At 42.5% G+C, this 20,125-nt stretch overlaps 1 protein-coding gene across 1 annotated transcript in view; it reads left to right on the top strand.

Annotated features, from left to right (window-relative positions):
• The window catches only part of LOC134621224 (uncharacterized), an 88,463-nt gene extending 83,923 nt beyond the window's left edge, over positions 1-4,540 (top strand). Inside the window, exons 5-6 of the mRNA XM_065469972.1 lie at positions 3,416-3,576; positions 4,523-4,540. Of these exons, the coding sequence (XP_065326044.1) occupies positions 3,416-3,576; positions 4,523-4,540 (179 nt within the window). The remainder of the gene's footprint in view (positions 1-3,415; positions 3,577-4,522) is intronic.
• The last annotated feature ends 15,585 nt before the right edge of the window (positions 4,541-20,125 follow it).

The raw sequence follows: 20,125 nt of genomic DNA, 5'->3' as shown, positions 1-20,125 counted from the left end.
TGGTCCTCACAGGACAGCCACTACAAACATATGATTTTATAGAATATGATGCATTACTGCAGATTCAACACAATAGAAAGGATTTGAAATGAGCTCAGCCTTAAACATGTGCAGCAGTAATATTGATCCATAGACACTGATGGGAACATTTTTCTGCACAATAAGTACTTTGACTTTTCAGACTTTATGTCCAATTTGCCAGTACTGCAGTTTTGTGTGTAGTGAGGTGTTTTCATGGTGTTTTATTGGTGCTTTTACTAAAGGAAGGCTTCTATCAAATTCTTCCAAATGTTGTCAAACTGAGCTGTGTGATGAAGTGAGTGTGACAGAAACACTCAGACTGTGTTTCTCTGCTTCATCAAGTCAAATCTGGTCCTCAGAGACTGAATAAAGTCCTGTCCCACTAACAGCAGCTCCAACAGTCTGTTCACTGCTTTCTTCCTGTCAGTCTTCATCTGTCTGCTGCGTCTCCTCTTCACACTGACCACTTTCTATCTAACAGTGAGCTCCCAGTGAAGCAGCAGCATTCAGCCTGTTAGAGTCAACACAAATGCCTCCATCCAAGCTCATGTTGTGCTTTGTTGTCCTCTCAGTCCCCCAGGTGGAGGTGGATTCAGGGGTGGAGTCTGTCCAGCTGCCCTTCAACACCACACTTCACCTGCCTGAAGACGTTAAAGTGGAGTGGAAGGATAACAACTGCAAAGTCCACGTGTATAAGAACGGCTCTGACCAGCCTGAAGAACAGGATCATTTTTACAGAGACCGAACGAAGATGAATGAAGACCTGCTGAAAACTGGAGACCTCAGTCTGACCCTGAAATACCCCACAGATGGAGACAACTGGACCCACACCTGCACCGTCTACAGCAGGGAGGGAAACATCCTGCTGAAGAGAAAGGTGGAGCTGAAAGTCAGAGGTCAGTGCTGTAGATACAGGTCAAAGGTCAGAGGTCATGTAGGAGTTTATTCTCTAAAAGCTTTTAGTTTGAATCTATTTTCAGTTCATTCAAACAAAATAAATTCTTTGATGTTTTGATCTAAAAGCCAAAAATGTCAGGCGGAGCAACTGTGTGTTTAAATGAATAGACTAAGAAGACCATTAAAAATGATCCTAACTTCAAAATAAAAGCCTCTGGCATGATTTGAGTTTGGATCAAATCAATAGTTTTGTTAGTTTAGTCCAAATCAATGTAAATGTATAAATATCAATAGTTTTAAAGCTGCTGAGATCATTCAGACACTTTGATCCAGTCATTTGGATGTTGTCACATGTCAGGGTGGAGCAGCCATAAATATGAGGCTTTTATTGTGAAAATGATGAGTGTGATGATCCAGAGGAGCCCATGGGGTGTTTGTGGCTGGATGCAAAGGTTTGTAGCTCTCCTTGTAAAGAGAAACAGCTTGAAGCTACAGAGGAGCGTCTGCAGAAGAAGACAGGGGAAAGAGGAAGAAGCTGAGGCCGCTGGAGAAAAGACAGGAAAAGAAAATCAGCTTTATTTGTTGGAGGCCGTTTGTTCATCACACTGAAATATTCCCACTTTAGAGACATGAAACAAAGTGAAGTGTGGATTGATGTTTGTCTCAATGATTTGGGCCCTGGAATCATTTCTTCATCTCCCACTTTAAGACATATTAATGTCAGCCTCACATGTCCCACAGTGGACAGATTTCTATTTCTAGATGATATTTGGAGGATTTTCATGTGTTTCTCTGCTGTCACAGCTCTTTGTGATATTTGAGCGCAGCTGTAATGTTTGTGTGGTTAAAGCCACCAGACTCCACTGACAAAAACTCTCATTTTAGCCGGAGAACACGGGGCTGCTGTGGGACTTTGTGTTTGCAAAGATTTCTATTGGAGGCATTTTTGCCTTTATTATATAGGTGCAGAGAGTAGACAGGAAAGTGGGGAGAGAGTGAGGGACACACAGGCACCTGTAGTAAGCCCCGCCTTCAGTCCACCTGCTCAGCCAGGTGAGCTATAGCGCTGCTTTAACATGTTAATGTGATTGAGAGTGATTGAAAGTGAGTGATGGAGGCAGCAGGAAACTAACAGGCTGTTTGTTCTGAGAGGTCACATGACTGTTTTTCTCAGCAGAGTCTGATGGATTTGATGAGACCATGAGAGCGGCTTCAGTTCCTCATCAGAAAGAGTCTGACAGAAGCTCCTCCCTCTATACCCCAGTAGACTTCTATTAGACTGCTCCAGATTCCTGAGAGTTCACACAGAAAACTTTACAAACAGCCAAAGAAAAACTATTGAAAAGGCTTCAAGATGACAAAGAGCTCTTTCACAGCACATATGAGCCATTAAGAAGTGCACATTTGTGTTTTCCATAGTCCATCATCCAATAATATCACAGGACAAACTGTGAGGTAAAAAGCCTTCAGCTCTTTGTGAATGAAGCAAAAAGACTTTGGTCCTGAGAGATGGTTCAAAACACAATTCAGACCTACCAAAGTATTATTGGTGCCAAACACATGAAGCCTTCAACTTTGTATTTGTCCAGTCAGTGTGGCAATAGAAGTCACTGTGAGGATTTTCAATGTGCTATCAAAGAGCATCCAAACAATCCTCTTTTATTGTGAAATTCCTCACCATGGTAGCTGAACACATCAGCTGGTCTGCAGCAGGTTATGTTCAGAGTTTGAGGCTCAAATTGGCTCAAAGTGTCCCATTTTCACTGATTGTTTCCCGACGACATGCTTCAAGTGTGATATGGATCCTCTGCTGAAGGAATCTGCTTTCTATCCACAACCTGTTGATCCGTATCTGACTAACAGCAGCGCAGGAAGCCCTGCAGTTATAGAGAAACTGTCTGAGTCGCATTGTTGCTGCAATTTACCTGCAACTGCTGATGAAGAAAAAGTCTCAATGTGTTTGTGTTTGGTCCTAATCTGCTGCCAAGTCTGTTTGACACTGCTGGATTTCCAGCTGATAGATGACAGATTAGAAACTGATCAGTCTATTGATCACACAATATTCCATCAATAGAATTGATTTGACTTTGATTTGTGTAACAAAGTGATTTCCACGTCTCCTTCATGATGTGACAGTGTCAGAGCTGAATGCACTTGTAGAGTATCATGTTTTTATGGCTCACATTTAAAGTGTTCCAGCTCTAATGTACAGCTGTCATATTAGAAATAGAAGCAGCTCTGATTTTAGTGCTCAAATAAATCTATGAAGTTAAGAATTCAGACATGAACAGTGTTCTGCAGCGTTCCTCTCGGCCTTATTTGCAGCTCCACTCTTGTTTTTGCTCTAATAATTATTTCTCTCCATGAGCTGTTTCTCTGCCTGAAGGAGGCGCCACTCCATCGCTTCATTTAGTGCAGAACAAAGAGTCACATGATGCTGCTCTGTCAACACCAATCACACTTTGTACAGCTCATGTTGTGTTTGTTGTCCTCTCAGTCTGTCAGGTGGAGGTGGAGGAGGGGGCGGAGTCTGTCCAGCTGCCCTTCAAAACCACACAAAACCTGCCTGGAGATGCTGAAGTTGTGTGGTGGCACACTGATGACAGGAAGGTCCACGTGTATGAGAACGGCTCTGACCAGCCTGAAGAACAGCACCAGGTTTACAGAGACCGAACGAAGATGAATGAAGACCTGCTGAGAACTGGAGACCTCAGTCTGACCCTGAAACACCCCACAGAGAGAGACAGTGGAGGATATGTGTGTGAAGTCTTGATTGATGACGACGACTTAATTAGATACAAAACAGTGCAGCTCAAAGTCAGAGGTTTGTATATGTGTGTGTGCTTGTGTGTGTGTGTGTGTGTGTGTTGTTAAATTCTCAGTTCTTTGATCTTTGGCTGAAGGAAGAACAACACTCGGTGTATAGCTGCTCAATCAACAATCTCTTTATTCCATACAACACTTTGACCATAAACATCTAGACGGGAGATGTGGACAGGAGGGTGTCTGCCAGATCTCGAAGTGTCTGACCGTTGCTCACATTCTCATAGCTTTGGCCCCCCCCTTCCACAGTCATAAAACCTAAACATCCACAATCTTTCTCTCTCAGTGAGTCTAATGCTGGGCTCACACTGTGCGATTTTTTCAGTCGCGTTATTCAGCTTCTGCTCAAACTGCACGATTGACTCGCAGGGGTTAGAAGTTCATAGGTCACGATGCAGGGTCTCACACTATACTGCTGATGCTCTGATGCGACCTGCGTGCTCACACTGTGCGTCCATAAAATGAAGGTTATTACAGAAAATCTGTTGCTCGCTCTCCCTCTCTGTCTTTCACTCACACAGACACGCACACCACCACCATCAACTTTGCTAAATTGCTAATGAAAAACATTGATCAGGCAGCTGTGATTGAGCAGTGGTGTAAATCCAACTATTTTCACGGTTGTTGTGGTTGTGATAATTTTGTGAGGCCACATCGAAAAGGCTCGGATGAGCTTTCCAAAGTTCTACAAGTGCCTCCATCGCTTGTGTCCAGATCACACGCTGCACTGCCGTGCTACTCCGTCTTTTTCACCGACGTTTATGTGTTTGTGCGTGCGCAGTGTGAGCGGCTGCGGTGACACCCTCACAACCAAGCGATCGATGATCGGGAGCTGGTTGTGAGGTGTTAATCGCTTCTCGTTACCCCATGTACACGACACGATGCACGACGCACGATGAAGGCCAAACTCGGGCCGATCACCAAAACGGTCGCACGACTCAAAAATCGGCTCAAAATGGGCCAAAAATCGCACAGTGTAAGCCCAGCATAAGTTATGACCTTGGCTTCCTGTGCAGTTCTGTTCCTGTGCAGTATGTTCTGTTCTTTTCTAATCAGACAAATAAGGCCATGATTCTCTGAAAACAGCATTTCTTATAAACCAGCAGTATAACAGTATAACAATTTTCAAACAACGATCTGTGTATTCTGGGGTCACAGCCGTGTCCCCCTTTTCACAAAAAGCATGTGTTTGATTCAGCGTGCCGTCCCACGGTTTCCTCTCCAGTGTGATACTCAGCTTCTCATGAACACAGGTATTTTATCTTCTAAAAGCTATTCAGTTTATTTTAATCATTAAAATGAAACATGAAAATAATGATATATACTTCTCACTGGTTCTCTAAAAAAGTCTGGGATCTTTTGGGTCATTCTAAGCTGAAGTTTTATCACACCTAAATTATTAAACACACAAATAAAATCATAAAATGTTCATAAAACCATTGTTTGATGTTAAAACTTGACTTCCCCCTTTTTGACAAACTCCCATGTGTCAATTCACCGGAACTAGTAAATTAAAAGAAAAGGTTAGTGACATCATATCTCAGAAAACAACAGAAATTCTCCTCTCGAGTATCGTTGCTCCAGCTCTGCCACCCTGTGTTAGGAGATGAAATCAGTTTAATTATCATGTTAGATCTGTTAAACTCCTGGCTCCGCCCAGAGCCTGCATCCTCAGAACTACCTAGAAACAAAACCTGTGTGTTAATATGAACTTCACATTTGCAACTCCGTTTTTCCCCACTGTCCTTCCCTCACTGACCACAGCAGGGGAATTTATGTCTTGATTCAGCCATGAATCCAGCTCACCTGATTCCTCACTGAGCCCAACCGCCACTGGCATCTGATAGTGTGGCACTGCATATTCTTCCCTTAATGTCGCTGTTTTCAATCTGTTAGTTAGAGTCCTTAAACATGAAGTAGACTGCGTCCCCAACAAGTCAATACAGCTGTGAGTCTGGCCAATTATCAATCAGTTACCAATCAATTATAAAATAATAGTTCTATTTTCTGCATGTTTCAGTCAACCACTCACCCAAAGGATCTTCAATCCCAGAAAATTCCTTCTCCTCACTTCATAAAGTCTGTCATCCGTCCATGCCCTGCTAACTGGTCCATCCAGAGCTGTATCATTTTGAAATATACATACAACAAGCCAAACCGCACCTTGGTCACACCCACCCTTTCTCCACCCTGAGGATGTCCAACACCATCCTAGTCTGGACTGTCAAAGGTGACTTTAACGCCGACTGTTCTGACATTCCTGTTTATTACATACAATCTCTGCACACTAGAATAAACATAATCAACACGGTCAACATTATATTGGGTGTCATTTCAAAATATTACAGATTCAAAACCTCCATCCTTACGTGGTTTGCTACATTATGTTTATCTAGAACTCCACTCTGTCTCTAAATTTTTGGAGAATTTTATCGTTGGTGTCAAATTTTAGGAATTTGATCATAAGTGAAATTTATGCCGTTATCACCCCCACCGGGGCTTACCTTTCCCACTGTTGTGATATTCCTCCCTCGAACATTTACAATTACCCTCCTTTGGCGTGAAAACTGTTGGTGTGGTCAAGCGGGTGCTATAGGAAACAAAAGCTCAGGACAGAGTAGTTATCAGTCACGTGCTTCATACAAAATTTGCATATATTTTGATTTCATATTGATCCTCAGAGTGTAATGGTACATTTTAATTTGAGTTTAATAAAGTTAAACACAATAGGTTTTTCCTTCATTGCTTTGCTCTTCTTCCTTGCAGTACCACATCCTATCACATGTCCCTGTCGGTTGTATTCTACTTTTAATAATTTACTATTTTAAGGGGAAAAAACCTCGGTCACATGGACCAGTGTTTGTTGTTATATAACACTATTTTGAACATGACAAATCCACCATTCCCCTATTTTATCCATAAATATTGGTAAAGTTTTGGCTATCTTCCTCTATAAAATTTAATTGACTTTTTACAGTGGCCTGCTATGGTTAATGGTTAACATATTCCAGTCATGAGTGATATTGAAAGTTTTCTCCACTTTAGCATTTGGCATTTTCCCAACAATATAATGTGATACCTTAATCAAAACACAGCCAATAAAACACAATTTTCTTAATGCAAACATCAGTAACTCAAAATTAGCAGCCAAAGGGTTCAGTCTGCTGTTCCACACTCTCATGTGAAGCTACAGTCTCCCCCTCTGGTCTCTCTTATCCTCCTGCTCCTACAAAAAACAAAACAGAGCATCCACCCTTTTCTTATCGGCTGGGTGAATTGTTTTGTCAACATTTACTAATCCTAAAGTTGGTGCAGTCTTTGTCTCAGTATCAAGTCAGTCAAAACTTTTAGTCTACATCGTCAGTCCATCACAGTCCAGTCACACACATTCATACGAGATATTGCTGACAATGGAGTCTCACGCGCGACCTATTCCAGTCTCCACCAGCAAGATGACTCCATCATTTCAAAAGGAAAACAATTCCTTGTTATTTTGGACTGGATTGACTCGCTGCAATCCTTTTAGACTCAGGACTATCTCATGTGATCAGTGTCCCATATAAGTGAATTTCTCCAGAGCCCATTATAATCATGGAGAAGCACACTTTGTGACTGGTTCCAGTAAGAATATTTCATAGCACTTTAAATTTCACTCTTGCAGGCCTGAGTATAAGAGAGCTGATTGTTAAATCATGAACTCACAAAGTATCACCACTTGTGGATCACACCTCTCAGATTTTCTCGTCTCAGTGCACTGTAACAAAAGCAAAAACAACCGTAACCAATAAAATAACAAATACTAGGGCCCATTGCAGACATGTCCAAGCATAAAACCGTCTCTCTCTCTCTTACAGAAAGAAAACAACCCAAACCTCACTGATAAAATCAACCTACTGCTAAGCAAAACCCAAAAATCAACCAGAAATTCATAGGAAAGTTTTTGCTTCCTCCCGGGACAATATTGTGTTGGAATGAGACCCTCAGGTACCGTAGCACCTTTTGTTCCTCCTGAATTAAATCTCAATCATGGAAAATGTGGCGCTCCGAAATAACCCTTACACAGTTCATCATTTTCACTCTGTACCACTGCTCCTCATCAGGGCTGTGTGAAGCACGGTAAACAATTCAGTCGAGGCCTTGAGCCATAAACAGACACCACGCAGACATTGTTTTTATAAGCAGAGAATTTTAGACCTTGTTCCTTAAATCTACATAAATGCCCTCTGGGTGACATAAAACACATTTTATAAGCATTTGTTAGCAAAACATTCTTCATTGCATCAGCATGTGTGTGTGCATCACTCTTCATTGCACGAGCATGTGCATGTGTATTTGTGTGTGGATCACTTCTCAGTGAATCAGCATTTGTATTTAGGTGTGTGTCATTTCTCACTTAATCAACGAGTGCACATGTGTTCATGTGTATGTTTCACTTCATGCTGAGTCAGTGTGTGTGCAGATGTGTGTGTGTGTGTGTGTGTGTTCATCACTTTCCTGTTCTGGTGTTTTGGGTAAACCACGGCCTGAAGCGTGCCCTGGGGTCCTGCCCTCCTCCTTTTCAGTCTGTTTGTGACCATTGCTGCTGCTGCTCAAAGTTCAGTCCGTCCTGGTTCTGGCCCCAATTGGGGCAGTCCTTTCTCCAGTGTCCATGCTTGCTGCAGGTGAAACGTGCTTCTTCTTCCGTGTTTTGTCCATTCTGAGGTGCCTTTTGACCTCAGTTGCTCCTTCTGTCTCTGTCACACCCTTTTCTCTGCTGCCTGATCATCCGTGTTGGTCCATCACTGTCCTGCACAGTGTTAATGCAGAGTTATCAAGGTCAGCATTATGTTACTTGGCCTCACTTTTCATCCGAGCTTAATGGGCGTCTCGTCACAGCTCTGTCTGAAGAAGCTGTCTGGGAATTTCCCCCCGTGTAGTGAAACGGGCCTTGGGTTTAACGTTCTCCATCTCCGCTGCATGAGATCCTTTTCCTGCAGCACTGTTGACATTTTCAGGTTGTTGTTGTTGTGGGTCCAGCTGCTGCAGTGTTTGGTCAGGGTCAGGGTCAGAGATGGTAGAGGGGAGAGCAGGACTCCAGGTCACCCTCGGCTTCCAGGGCCGGCAAAGCAGCCTGTAATCAAGCATAAAGAGAAAAAACAAAAACAAAAAACAGACCGGAATGGACGAACAGGAAATGTTCATGTTCAGGACATGTTCAAATTCTTAATATCATGTTTAAACTCACAAAAGAGAATTTCCTTCCTTCAGTAAGTCACTTATGTTGTTCAATCAGCAGAAAATATCTCACAATTTGACTCTTAACCACTAAATTTATTGTTTCATCACAGGTTGGTCATGCCAGTCTCTTTCTTTTCTTTTTTTAAAGTTAAGCTGTTGTGCTGCAACCCGTAGATTTTATTTGTTAGTATTGGATAAACTTAGCATTTAACAACAGGTGTGTGTTAAATTTCCCTGCATTAACCTTGCTGAAAAATCTTGCGTGTGTGCGTTCACAGGCGGGTTAATTTTATGTGTGTTCAGAGAAGCTGCAGATCCAGCAAAGTCTCTCTGCCTTAGCTTTTTTTTTTTTTTTTTTTTCCAAAGAAGGTGTTTCCTTAAAGGAGCCTTTCTCTCACAATTCTCTGCCTGTGTGTGTGTTTTTGTTTCACCTGTTGTTGCGATGCTCCGGACACTTTCTCAACCTCCACAAGTCTATTGGCCCTAAATTTCAACCCAATTTTATGTGCTCTTAAAACCTTCATTTCTCCTCTAATTCTCTCCTTCTTGCTGTCCATTCCACAGCTGCTGATTCTTGCTGGGTGTGGTTCCCATTATGTTAATCTATTATTTTGCTTCGGCCGCTGTGCTCGTGGTGGATGGTTGGTCCAGGTCCGTAGCACATGTATTAACACACTAAGAGAGTTATTTAATATCATTTTCATCACTGGTAAATAGACAAGCAGGCAACAAACCCACCTTTACAGCGCAAGCTGCACGCCAGTCTCACAACACATTCCTCTCTCTATTTCTCCTTCCTCCACATCAGATTTAAAACCAAACATATTTCGCACCACTGCTCACCTCTTACGGCTTTGATTCCTCTTTTTTTCTTTACACCACAGAGAATTTCACCCAATTAAGCCCGTCTGTCTCTATGTGGCTCCGAATTACCCTCTTTTCTCTCTCTTCTTCTTTTCCTTTTTTCTTTTTTACACACTTGCCAGGGGACAGGCACACAACAATTTCAACCGCTGAATCGAGTGATTAAACCTTTTCCTATTGTAGAACTCAACCTCCATCCATCCATTCGCTTCCGCTTATCCTTTTCAGGGTCGCGGGGGTGCTGGAGCCTATCCCAGCTGTCATAGGGCGAGAGGCGGGGTACACCCTGGACAGGTCGCCAGTCTGTCGCAGGGCTAAGACACAGGGACAGACAACCATTCGCACTCACATTCACTCACACATTCACACCTAGTGGCAATTTGGATTATCCAATTAACCTATCCCCACAAGCTGCATGTTTTTGGACGGTGGGAGGAAGCCGGAGTACCCGGAGAGAACCCACGCAAACACGGGGAGAACATGCAAACTCTACACAGAAAGACCCCGGCCTGATGGTGGAATTGGACTCAGGACCTTCTTGCACCGTGCTGCCCCTTTTTTTCAGCCATTCACACACACATTCACACACTGAAAAGAACTCAACCGATGATTTTTAAATACGTATCTTATTCTGCTCCAGAATAAATATAAACCCGTGATTACACAGCAGTTTCAGTGTTATTCTTGTATTATTTAAGAGCCCTGAGTCCTCAGGTTATAACCCTAGACTTCCAGACGCCGCTGGTCCATACCTTATGTCCAAAGTACGGTGGGGGAGCCAACCCCAGGACAAAAGCTTTTTAGGGGTCCTACTCCCAAGGTTGCTACCCTAGTTATATCCGGGCCACGTCCGAACTACCGGTTGGGGGAACCACTCCCAGGACAAAATCCACAAGGCCCACCAGACGTCAACCTGAGTATCTTAAAATGTGTCTTCGCACTAGTGCCCTCTAACTCACACATTAACCGTCACTGTCACCATGTTCATATTTCACACACTGAAACACACAGACCGTGTCTCACATGCAGAAACACACACAGAAACCTCTGAGCTCAACTTGGAAATAATTTAAAGTGTTTCTGCACCAAAAGCCAGTCTCTATTTCATCTCTATTTCATATACTGAACTTTGGCCATAACTTAAACATTTTTCACCGTTTCTTGCCCCAAAAGCCAGTCATAGACAAAGTTAAATGTGGAGTTTAATGTGGAACTGGAATTCAGCCTCAACTTATGATGTGATGTTTCTCGCGCCGAAAACCAGACACTAGGGATGGGTATTGATAAGATTTTCACGATTCCGATTCCATTTTCGATTCTGTTAACGATTCGATTCTTTATCGATTCTCTTATCGATTCTTATTTTTAAAAAAGGAGAACACTAAGGTCGATTAGCTTAGAACTTTGTTTTATATCTTCTCTTTGAACAAGATAGAAATTTAGGAGTAACATGGCCTTACAAACCCAACAGTGAGATCTTAAGAAATCCACAGCCTACGGCTCTTCGAGTGTCACAGGGTCCCCAGGAAAAAAATTGTAAATTTAAAATAATAAAATAAATATTCTTCTGTAGCAATAACAAAGTGTAACATAAATTATTCTGTAGTAATTACACAAGAATATCCAGTAATGTCCCTGCCTACAATTAAACACATTCATTTACCGAAAATACAATACAATACAATACAATACAATTTTATTTATATAGCACATTTAAAAACCCGAAGGCACACCAAAGTGCTTCACAGTAATATGGAGAGTCAACATAAGTCAATAACAGGGTACAAATCGGGCACTAGCACAGACAGGATAGAGGCACTAACAGACCAGGAGAGTTAGATAAATAGAAAATCTGCTAAGACAAAAACAGCAGTAAAATTAATAAAAATAATAAATTTAATAAAATCTAATAAAAGATTTAAAAGTTTAAAATTTAAAAGATTTAAAAGGGTATTAACTGGTCAGGAAAGCCAAGTCAAATAGATATGCTTTTAATCTTGATTTAAAGGATTGGATAGAGTCCAAGGCTCGAATAGAAGCAGGGAGGATGTTCCAAAGGTTGGGTGCAGTTGAAGCAAAGGCACGATCGCCTCTGGTCTTCAGTCTAAACTTAGGTTGGGCCAGTAGTAATTGACCTGATGATCTTAATGCACGACAAGGAGTGTACAGATTGAGGAGGTCAGTGAGGTAACTGGGTGCAATGTTATTCAGGATTTTAAATGTGAGTAGCAAGATTTTAAACTCAATACGATATTTGATTGGTAACCAGTGTAGATCAACAATAGCCGGAGTAATAGGGTCAAATTTTCTAGCTCCAGTAAGAAGATGAGCCGCAGCAATCTGAACGAGTTGCAGCCTTTGAAGAGAGAAGGCTTGGAGACCACAGTAGAGAGAATTACAATAATCTAACCTGGAGGTCACAAAAGCGTGGATAAGTTTTTCCAGGTCCCTGTGTGGTATATAATGCTTAGCTTTAGAAATCTGGCGCAGTTGAAAAAAAAAACAGATTTAACTACAGATGATACTTGCTTATCGAGCTTAAAGGAGCTGTCCAAATAAACACCCAGGTTACGCATAGAATCAGAGAGAGAGTTAGCTAGGGGCCCCAGCAAGGCAACAAGCTGGTCTCGAGGAATATGGCTGTCGAACACCATAACTTCAGTTTTTTTCTCATTTAAAACGAGAGAATTTTCTGACAGCTAATCTTTAACCTCTCTCAGGCAATCGTACAGGGGGTTCAGTGATGCTGATAAATCATCAGTCAGTTGACAATAAATTTGAATGTCATCAGCGTAAAAGTGATAGGAAATATTGTATTTTTCAAATATGGAGCCCAAGGGTAGCATATACAAAGAGAATAATAAGGGGCCCAATACAGACCCCTGGGGCACACCACAACAGAGAGGGGCAACAGAGGAAGAGTATCCTCCCATCACAACAGAGTAGGATCTATCTGTGAGGTAAGAATTAAACCAGTTTAGGGCAGAACCCTTGATGCCTACAACATGCTCTAGCCTCCTCAAGAGTATATTATGATCAACCATGTCAAAGGCTGAAGACAGATCCAATAAAACTAAAACGGCAGGGCGACCAGAGTCAGCAAATACAAGAAGATCATTATAGACTCTTAGCAGGGCCGTTTCAGTGCTATGGTGTGGCTTAAAGCCAGACTGGTATTTGTCAGTGATATTATTTGCAACTAAGTAAGCCTGTATTTGGAGAAAGACAGCTTTCTCTAAAATTTTTGATAAAAACGGAAGCTTTGAGATTGGCCTATAATTGGCAGGGTCTTTCTGATCGAAATTACTTTTTTTAAGAACGGGGTGCACTACCGCATGTTTAAAGGCAGTCGGGACACAGCCCACAAACAATGATAAATTCATTAAGAATAAGATGCAAGGCCCAATTTCCTCAAAACCTTCCTTGATAATTCGGGATGGAAGGATATTATGCACAGAATTTGAGTTTCTCAGTTGTTCAATTATTCCCTTAAGAGTGGGGAGTGATAACAGCTCAAAGTGAGAAAAGGTGGACATGCATCCTAAAACCGGAACAGGATTCAGCACAAGAGAGTGAGAGTGTGAAGCCTTCAGTAATAAAACTTTTCCACTAAAATGATTAAGAAATTGTTCACAGAGAGCCTGAGAGGCCGAGCTCGAAGAGTCCGGACAGGGATTTATCACTGAATTAAAAATTTTGAATAACATTCGGGGGTTGTGGCTATTAGTCTCAATAATGTCTGATAGGAAAGCTGCTTTAGCTGCCTTTACGGAGTTCTGGTAGAGAAAGCGGCTCCTACAAAGAATGTCATAGGATATTTGAAGCCTGTCTTTTTTCCACCTCCTTTCAGATTGACGGCAGACACGACGTAAGGTTCGTATAGTGTCATTTAGCCATGGTTGATGAGAAGTTCTGGGACGTTTCATCTTTATAGGGGCCACAGTATCTAAGATGGAACAACAGGTGGATAGCATAGTGTTGGCAAAATCATCAACCAATGGAGGTGTGTAACAGATTATGTCAGTGAAGTCTGGATCAAAAAAGGCAAAGTTTAGAAAGGTCGTAATGAAGTTAGCCACAGTCTCAGAATTAATGATACGTACAGGGCGATGACAGCCTTTAGAATTTAAATCAATTGCACATAGCTCAACATCAAACATGACCAAAAAATGGTCAGAAATACCAGCATTATCAATGTCCATAGTAGAGATATCCAACGCATATGAGAGGACCAAATCCAAAGTATGGCCTTTAAGATGAGTTGGTTCCCTGACCCACTGTGTAAGGTTAAAAGAGTCAATTAGGGCAAGAAAATCCTTGGCTAGGGGGTCATCAGCACAACAAATATATATGTTAAAATCTCCAGTGATAAGAGCTTTGTCATAACTTAAATAAAAATGAACCTAAGAAGTCAGCAAATTCACAAATAAAAGACCTATTATATTTAGGTGGTCGATAAATCACAGCACATAGAATCGTTGGGGGTCCGGCAAGCTCCAATAGTTGAACCTCAAAACTAGAATAGGTAGGAGAGGGTAGTTGCCGAACTTTAAGTTTGTTTTTAAAAACAGAGGCCACGCCTCCACCTCTTCCCGAGGGCCTCGGTGAACTGAAGAATACACAGTCCGGAGGTAGTAGCTCTGAAAAGAAAGAGGACTCACCAGGACGAATCCAAGTTTCACTCAATAACAGAGCATCAAGTCGAGAAGTGAGGAAGAGGTCATTTAAGATGAAGGTTTTATTCACCAGCGATCTTGCGTTTAATAAAGCCATCCGAGAGATCGGCATCTTATCTCTGCTGGAAGTACGTCTTAGCTGGTTTAAATGCCTGTGCCGTACACCATCACTGGGGGACCCAATCCAAACACAAACAGGCAGAGAGACTACCGGAGAAACCGGACAGGCTTGTTTACCGACCGGACAGATCCAGCGATGGTTGAGCAGCCTGAAGGGTGATGGATCCCGAGCGGATGGAAGTCTATAATCCCCGTGGTGGTGAGGGAATTAGCTGCAGCTGATGCTTTAAGGTAAGCCTTTAAGCGAACCCGAAACCCACTCCGTTTGCCCCGCTTCCTATAGCGCTTCTTAGGCGGGGAGCAGAGAGGGGGACCGTATGAACCAGTGGAAGAGATGATACGTGGAAAGGTAGCGTCTCCCAAATTCCAGCCTTGATCCAACCCAGCATAGGGGGGGAAACGAAGATTTAACAGAGTATCCCGGTCATAGGTGATTAATGCATAACCATCTGGGGGGCATAGTGCCAGAAAGATAACAAATAATAAACAAATATCAAGAAAAAGAGATCGACAACAGAGACGAGGACAGCCTGCCGTACACACTGGCGCCATCTTCTTTTCTGTTTTCGGGGGCATCTGCTGTGGCAAATGGGTGCAAGCCTTTGACCACAAACTTAGTCACTGCTCGGTGACATTCATCTATCCTGGCCTGAAAGGAGACGCTAACGGTAGACTGCAGCGACAACTGCCAGCCAGACTCTGTCTCTCTCATCATGGTCACCTAAATGCACAGTAATGGCAGGCTTTGTAATAAGGCAGACCGCGCTAACATAATATGCACTGTTAGTTGATTATTTACTTGTCGTATTAACGGGAGAGGACGTGCAAACGTTACCGCTGCTGCTGGGTTGAGATTCATGAGTCCGGAGCGGAATTAAAAACACGACATTCATTTAAGTTCATCGCGTGTTTTGTGAGCAAATGCTTTTGCATATTCGTAGTGTTTCCTCCTTTAAATGAAATATTATCTACTTTGCAAGTATTGCAAGTTGCCCTGTTGTCATCCGTTCTCGTAAAGTATAACCAAACTTTTGAGCGTTTGAGCCGCTTAGGCGCCGTGTTTCCTGCCAGGTAAATGACGCTCCACAACGTGGTGACGTCATTTGAGGCGACTGGAATTGATAGGGGAATCGTTTGCAAAAATGGCAAACGATTCCAAGGAATTGAAACAGTGGGAACCGGTTCTCAACAAGAAGCGGGTTTCGATACCCATCCCTACCAGACACTGACAAAATTTAATGTGAAAGTACGTGTAATTCAGCAAACAGATTAATTTAGAATTTCCAATATGCACACTTCGATTATTCATAACAGCTGGTGCATACCTTTTTCTTTTGTTGGGACCGGTCCTCTGTTCGCCTCGCCCCACGATCTCACCACAGACCAAATCTGCCTTCCTCAGCACACCAAAGATCCGGGTCACATGGCACCAAGTTGTTAAATTCTCAGTTCTTTGATCTTTGGCAGAAGGAAGAACAACACTCGGTGTATAGCTGCTCAATCAACAATCTCTTTATTCCATAAAACACTTTGACCATAAACATCTAGACGGGAGATGTGGACAGGGGGGTGTCTGCCAGATCTCGAAGTGTCTGACCGTTGCTCACATTCTTATAGCTTTGCCCCCCCCCCCCCTTCCACAGTCATAAAGCCTAAACATCCACAATCTTTCTCTCTCAGTGAGTCTAACTTATGACCTTGGCTTCCTGTCCAGTATGTTCTGTTCTTTTCTAATCAGACAAATAAGGCCATGATTCTCTGAAAACAGCATTTCTTATAAATCAGCAGTATAATGAATCATAAAACAATGTAATTCATTCACAGTAGTCAGTTTAATAAATGTAATAGTTATCACCTTCTTCTAAGTCAGGAGAATAATGCAAACTAAAACTACATATTGATTTCACAATCTTTAATTAGGGGTATATGTGGCATAAGATAATTTAATAATCTCACAGTCTCTGACTGTCTTGTGTCTCCTCTGCAGGGAGAGTTCAGGTCCAGGATCAAACAGGGGACATCAGGAACAGAAGCAGCTCCATTGATCCGACTCCTCTGATGGCTGATCAATCAGTTTGATCTGTGTGTTCTTTGATTATTGATCAGTGATGTCAGAGTGGAGTCAGTGTGATGTTGTTGTTGTGTGTTTGAGACTTTTAGTGTCCATGAAGGTCTCTGCTGCCGTAGATCCTCTGAACTGTGACAGAGGTCTCACTCTGGAGGAAACTCTCAGCACTTTCCAGCAGCTCCTCCATCATGGAGGACGTTCCCTCACTGTAACAGGTGGAGGAGAGAGGAGAGGAAGCACAGGTGGATCCTCTGAGGAAGAGGAGCGTTCCTACAAACCACATGATCACATGACCAGAGGACAAGCATGTGTAGAAACACATTAAAGTCAGCCTGTAAACACGTTTGTGTAAATTCTAGTCGTGTTTTTCTGTTACATTCAAATAAAAGCAGAGAAAGCAGAACAAATGCTGAAGCTGTCTGTGTGAAAGAAAGGAGTTAAAGTACTCACACACACACACACACACACACACACACATCTGTCTCCAGCAGCTGTCTGAGCTGCAGTCTGTATTGTGTGTGTAATATCTTCATATGTTTCTAATATTACAGTTTTATCTTCAGGTGTAAAATCAGCTGCTCTGCTGTCTTATCCCCTGATCCTGTGTGATTGATTAGATCCTGCAAACGCCACAAATTTCATTTCAGCTTTTATTTGAAAGCCAGCGAGTAAAAGGATCAGCGATAGTTTTCAGAGCGATGCCAAAGCTTGGGTTCCTCTCCTACAGCAGCTTTTCTTTTCTTTCTTTTCTCTCCCTGTGAAATACAGCAGCTGGACCTTTAGCTGCAACTCACTGTGAGACAAACTGCACACAAACAGTTTGTGTGTTTGCTGATGTTTGTTGAGCTGATAGAAACGCTGCATTTGAAATTAGCTGACACTTCAAAAACGTTCCTCCCTTTATGCTCGCTCCTCTTCAGCAGGGCTAGCTAGATGCTAAAGTAGCGCTAACACAACTTACAGACACCTGCAGTCGTTCAGGTGTTGTCCCAAAAACATATCAAATAAAAACATGGCCCACTTTAAGCCCTGACTGTGACTCACAGTTTGACTCTTTGGTCTCTTTTTATGTGATTAATAAATGAACAGGATTTCCTTTCATGTGTTTCTGTTTAGGCTCAAATCGCTTTGATGTTTGAAGGCTCGCAGTGATGAAATAATAACTCCCCTCAAATGTGTCAAACCTAAAGTAACCAGCCTGTTTGAACATGTAAGGAGTAGAAAGTACAGATACCTGTAATTCCTACTTAAGTACAGTAACAGAGTATTTGTACTTTGTTACTTCCACCTCTGGCCCTACCGTTTTATCCCATATGACTAAAGCCAGGTAGGGGCTGCTGGATTCAGCAGAGCAAACATCTAATGTAGTCGTGGGCTCACAAGTTTCTCTCTGGATGCTGTCATGTTGTAGTTGCCATGGTTACACAAGGTTTGGCCCTGACCAAAGCGCTCGGCACAGACATGGTAGAGAAGGCCGTCACTAAATGATGGAGGCGGGGAAGCGAGACTCAGAGGGGGTCAGGTATCCTGGTGTTACTGAGGAGAACTCTGCTCTCTCTTTCTAGTCCCTGTTATTTACTCACACTGTCCCATTTAAAGCAGCTGAATCCTCTGTGATGCTGTTCACACAAATATGGTTGGATCACGCTGAGACTGAAGGAACTCTGACTGTCAGCTCACTCTTGAACACACTGAGTTTCTGGGAGTCTGGCAGATATAAGACCCTCTTCAGGAACTGACTCAAAGAAGGAAAAGTGTGGATTTTTTCATTTGTCCAGATTGTCATTTTTCACTGGACGTGGGTAAAACTCCTGGATATCAAAGACATTCTGAGGATCACTGAAGTTAAACGGCTGTTGCTGAAAGTTTAAAGAGAATTGTAAAATGATAAGATAATGATTGACTAATAAGATTATCTGACAGGTCCTTAAAGTGGCCCCTTGGTGGAGCTCAGCAGGACGACAGGTGGCTGTGAGCTCATTTTAAAATAATCATAGAATAAACAGAAACATTAGCAGATGACGTTTGAAGGCTTTACATGTGTTGGATATGAATGTTTGGAGCCCAGATCATCATTTGTCTTGTTTCAGTGGGAATGTTTTTCTCCATGTTGGCCTGAGGGTGGTGCTGTTTAGCCTGTACTGAGTATTTGTCACTATGCTGAGTTGTGGGTGGAGTCAGTGATTGGCTGAAGGTGCCTTCTTTAAAGCGGGAACACTGGCTCAGCTTTCCTACCTCCTTACTCCCAGCTGGACCACGCTGCATCAACAAGTGATTGTCTGTGTGTGGAAGAGTGATGCCATTGTACACACTGTAAATATCTTCTTCTTCTTCAGCTGTGTGGGTGGAGAAGCTTTTCTGTTAGGGAGACGGTGTCCTTCTCACCTTCAGACATGAGATTAGAAAGAGAGGGAGAGAGAGTTCAGATTACAGTGCAGATATGAATGAATGAATCGGAGATCAGAGCTGAACACACACTTTTTTAAAAGCATGCAGGAGCCGTGAGGACGAGCACCAATCTGTTCTTTTCTCTCTTTGTTTCTTTCCTGGGTTCATGATCATCATCACACCGTCTGAGGCTCCTAAATATCCATGTTTGCTTGTTTCACTTTCACAGTTGAACTCTGGGAGTCAAAGATGTTTCAGCTCCAAACTCACTGAGAGCTCCTCGTGCCCACCACGTGACCAAAAACATCTTTGTGCTCACGTGCTGCACGTGTCTGAGACACTTTAGTTTGAAGGAGACAAACTTCTGTAGAGAGGACACGTGAATAAAGCCGCAGTGATCCACTCCAAAAACACAAACAGCTCCTTGCTGCCTTTGACTCCTTACTTGATGCAACAGCTGATGCTGTCAAATAAAAACAAACTTCATGTTGACAATCAAACTGATCTTTATTGTCTTTCTTGCAGAAAGCTTTCATTATTTCATGGGCAGCTGAAAGAAGTAAGAAGTGCAGAATATGACAGGAAATAAGTGGAAGAACAAAATCTTCATTTCCTCCAAGTCTTCTGGGCCTGGATGTGATGGAAACACTCACTGAGTCCACTGCTGTGCTCATTACTGAAGCTCATCATGCAGCAGGTAGTATTGCACATTTCCAGGACTGAAACATGTTTGAAACCTTGGAGGATTTCCTGCGTTCTTCTCCAGGTCATTGAAGCAAACTGCTGGGCCTGAGCGGGCAGTTTCCCATCGAGGGTCCAAAAACTCTTTAACATGGTGGAGATTTCATAGCCACGCTGTAACCACGCTGTAAGAACATGAGGATGATCCAACCGTCACCGCTCTCATAGGGGGGTCGTCTGATTGTTGGAGTTTCTCTCTGTTATTGTCGAGTCTTTACTTTACAGTAGAAACTCCTGGAGGTGACTGTTGTTGTCATTTGCTGCTGTAGAAATAAAACTGAAGGAATTTTGCAGGTAGAAGATATTTGAT

This window comes from Pelmatolapia mariae, linkage group LG3_W (assembly GCF_036321145.2).
Source record: "Pelmatolapia mariae isolate MD_Pm_ZW linkage group LG3_W, Pm_UMD_F_2, whole genome shotgun sequence".
Taxonomy (NCBI): domain Eukaryota; kingdom Metazoa; phylum Chordata; class Actinopteri; order Cichliformes; family Cichlidae; genus Pelmatolapia; species Pelmatolapia mariae.
The sequence above is the reverse complement of the archived record's forward strand: the minus strand, read 5'-3'. Positions and strand labels throughout refer to the sequence as shown.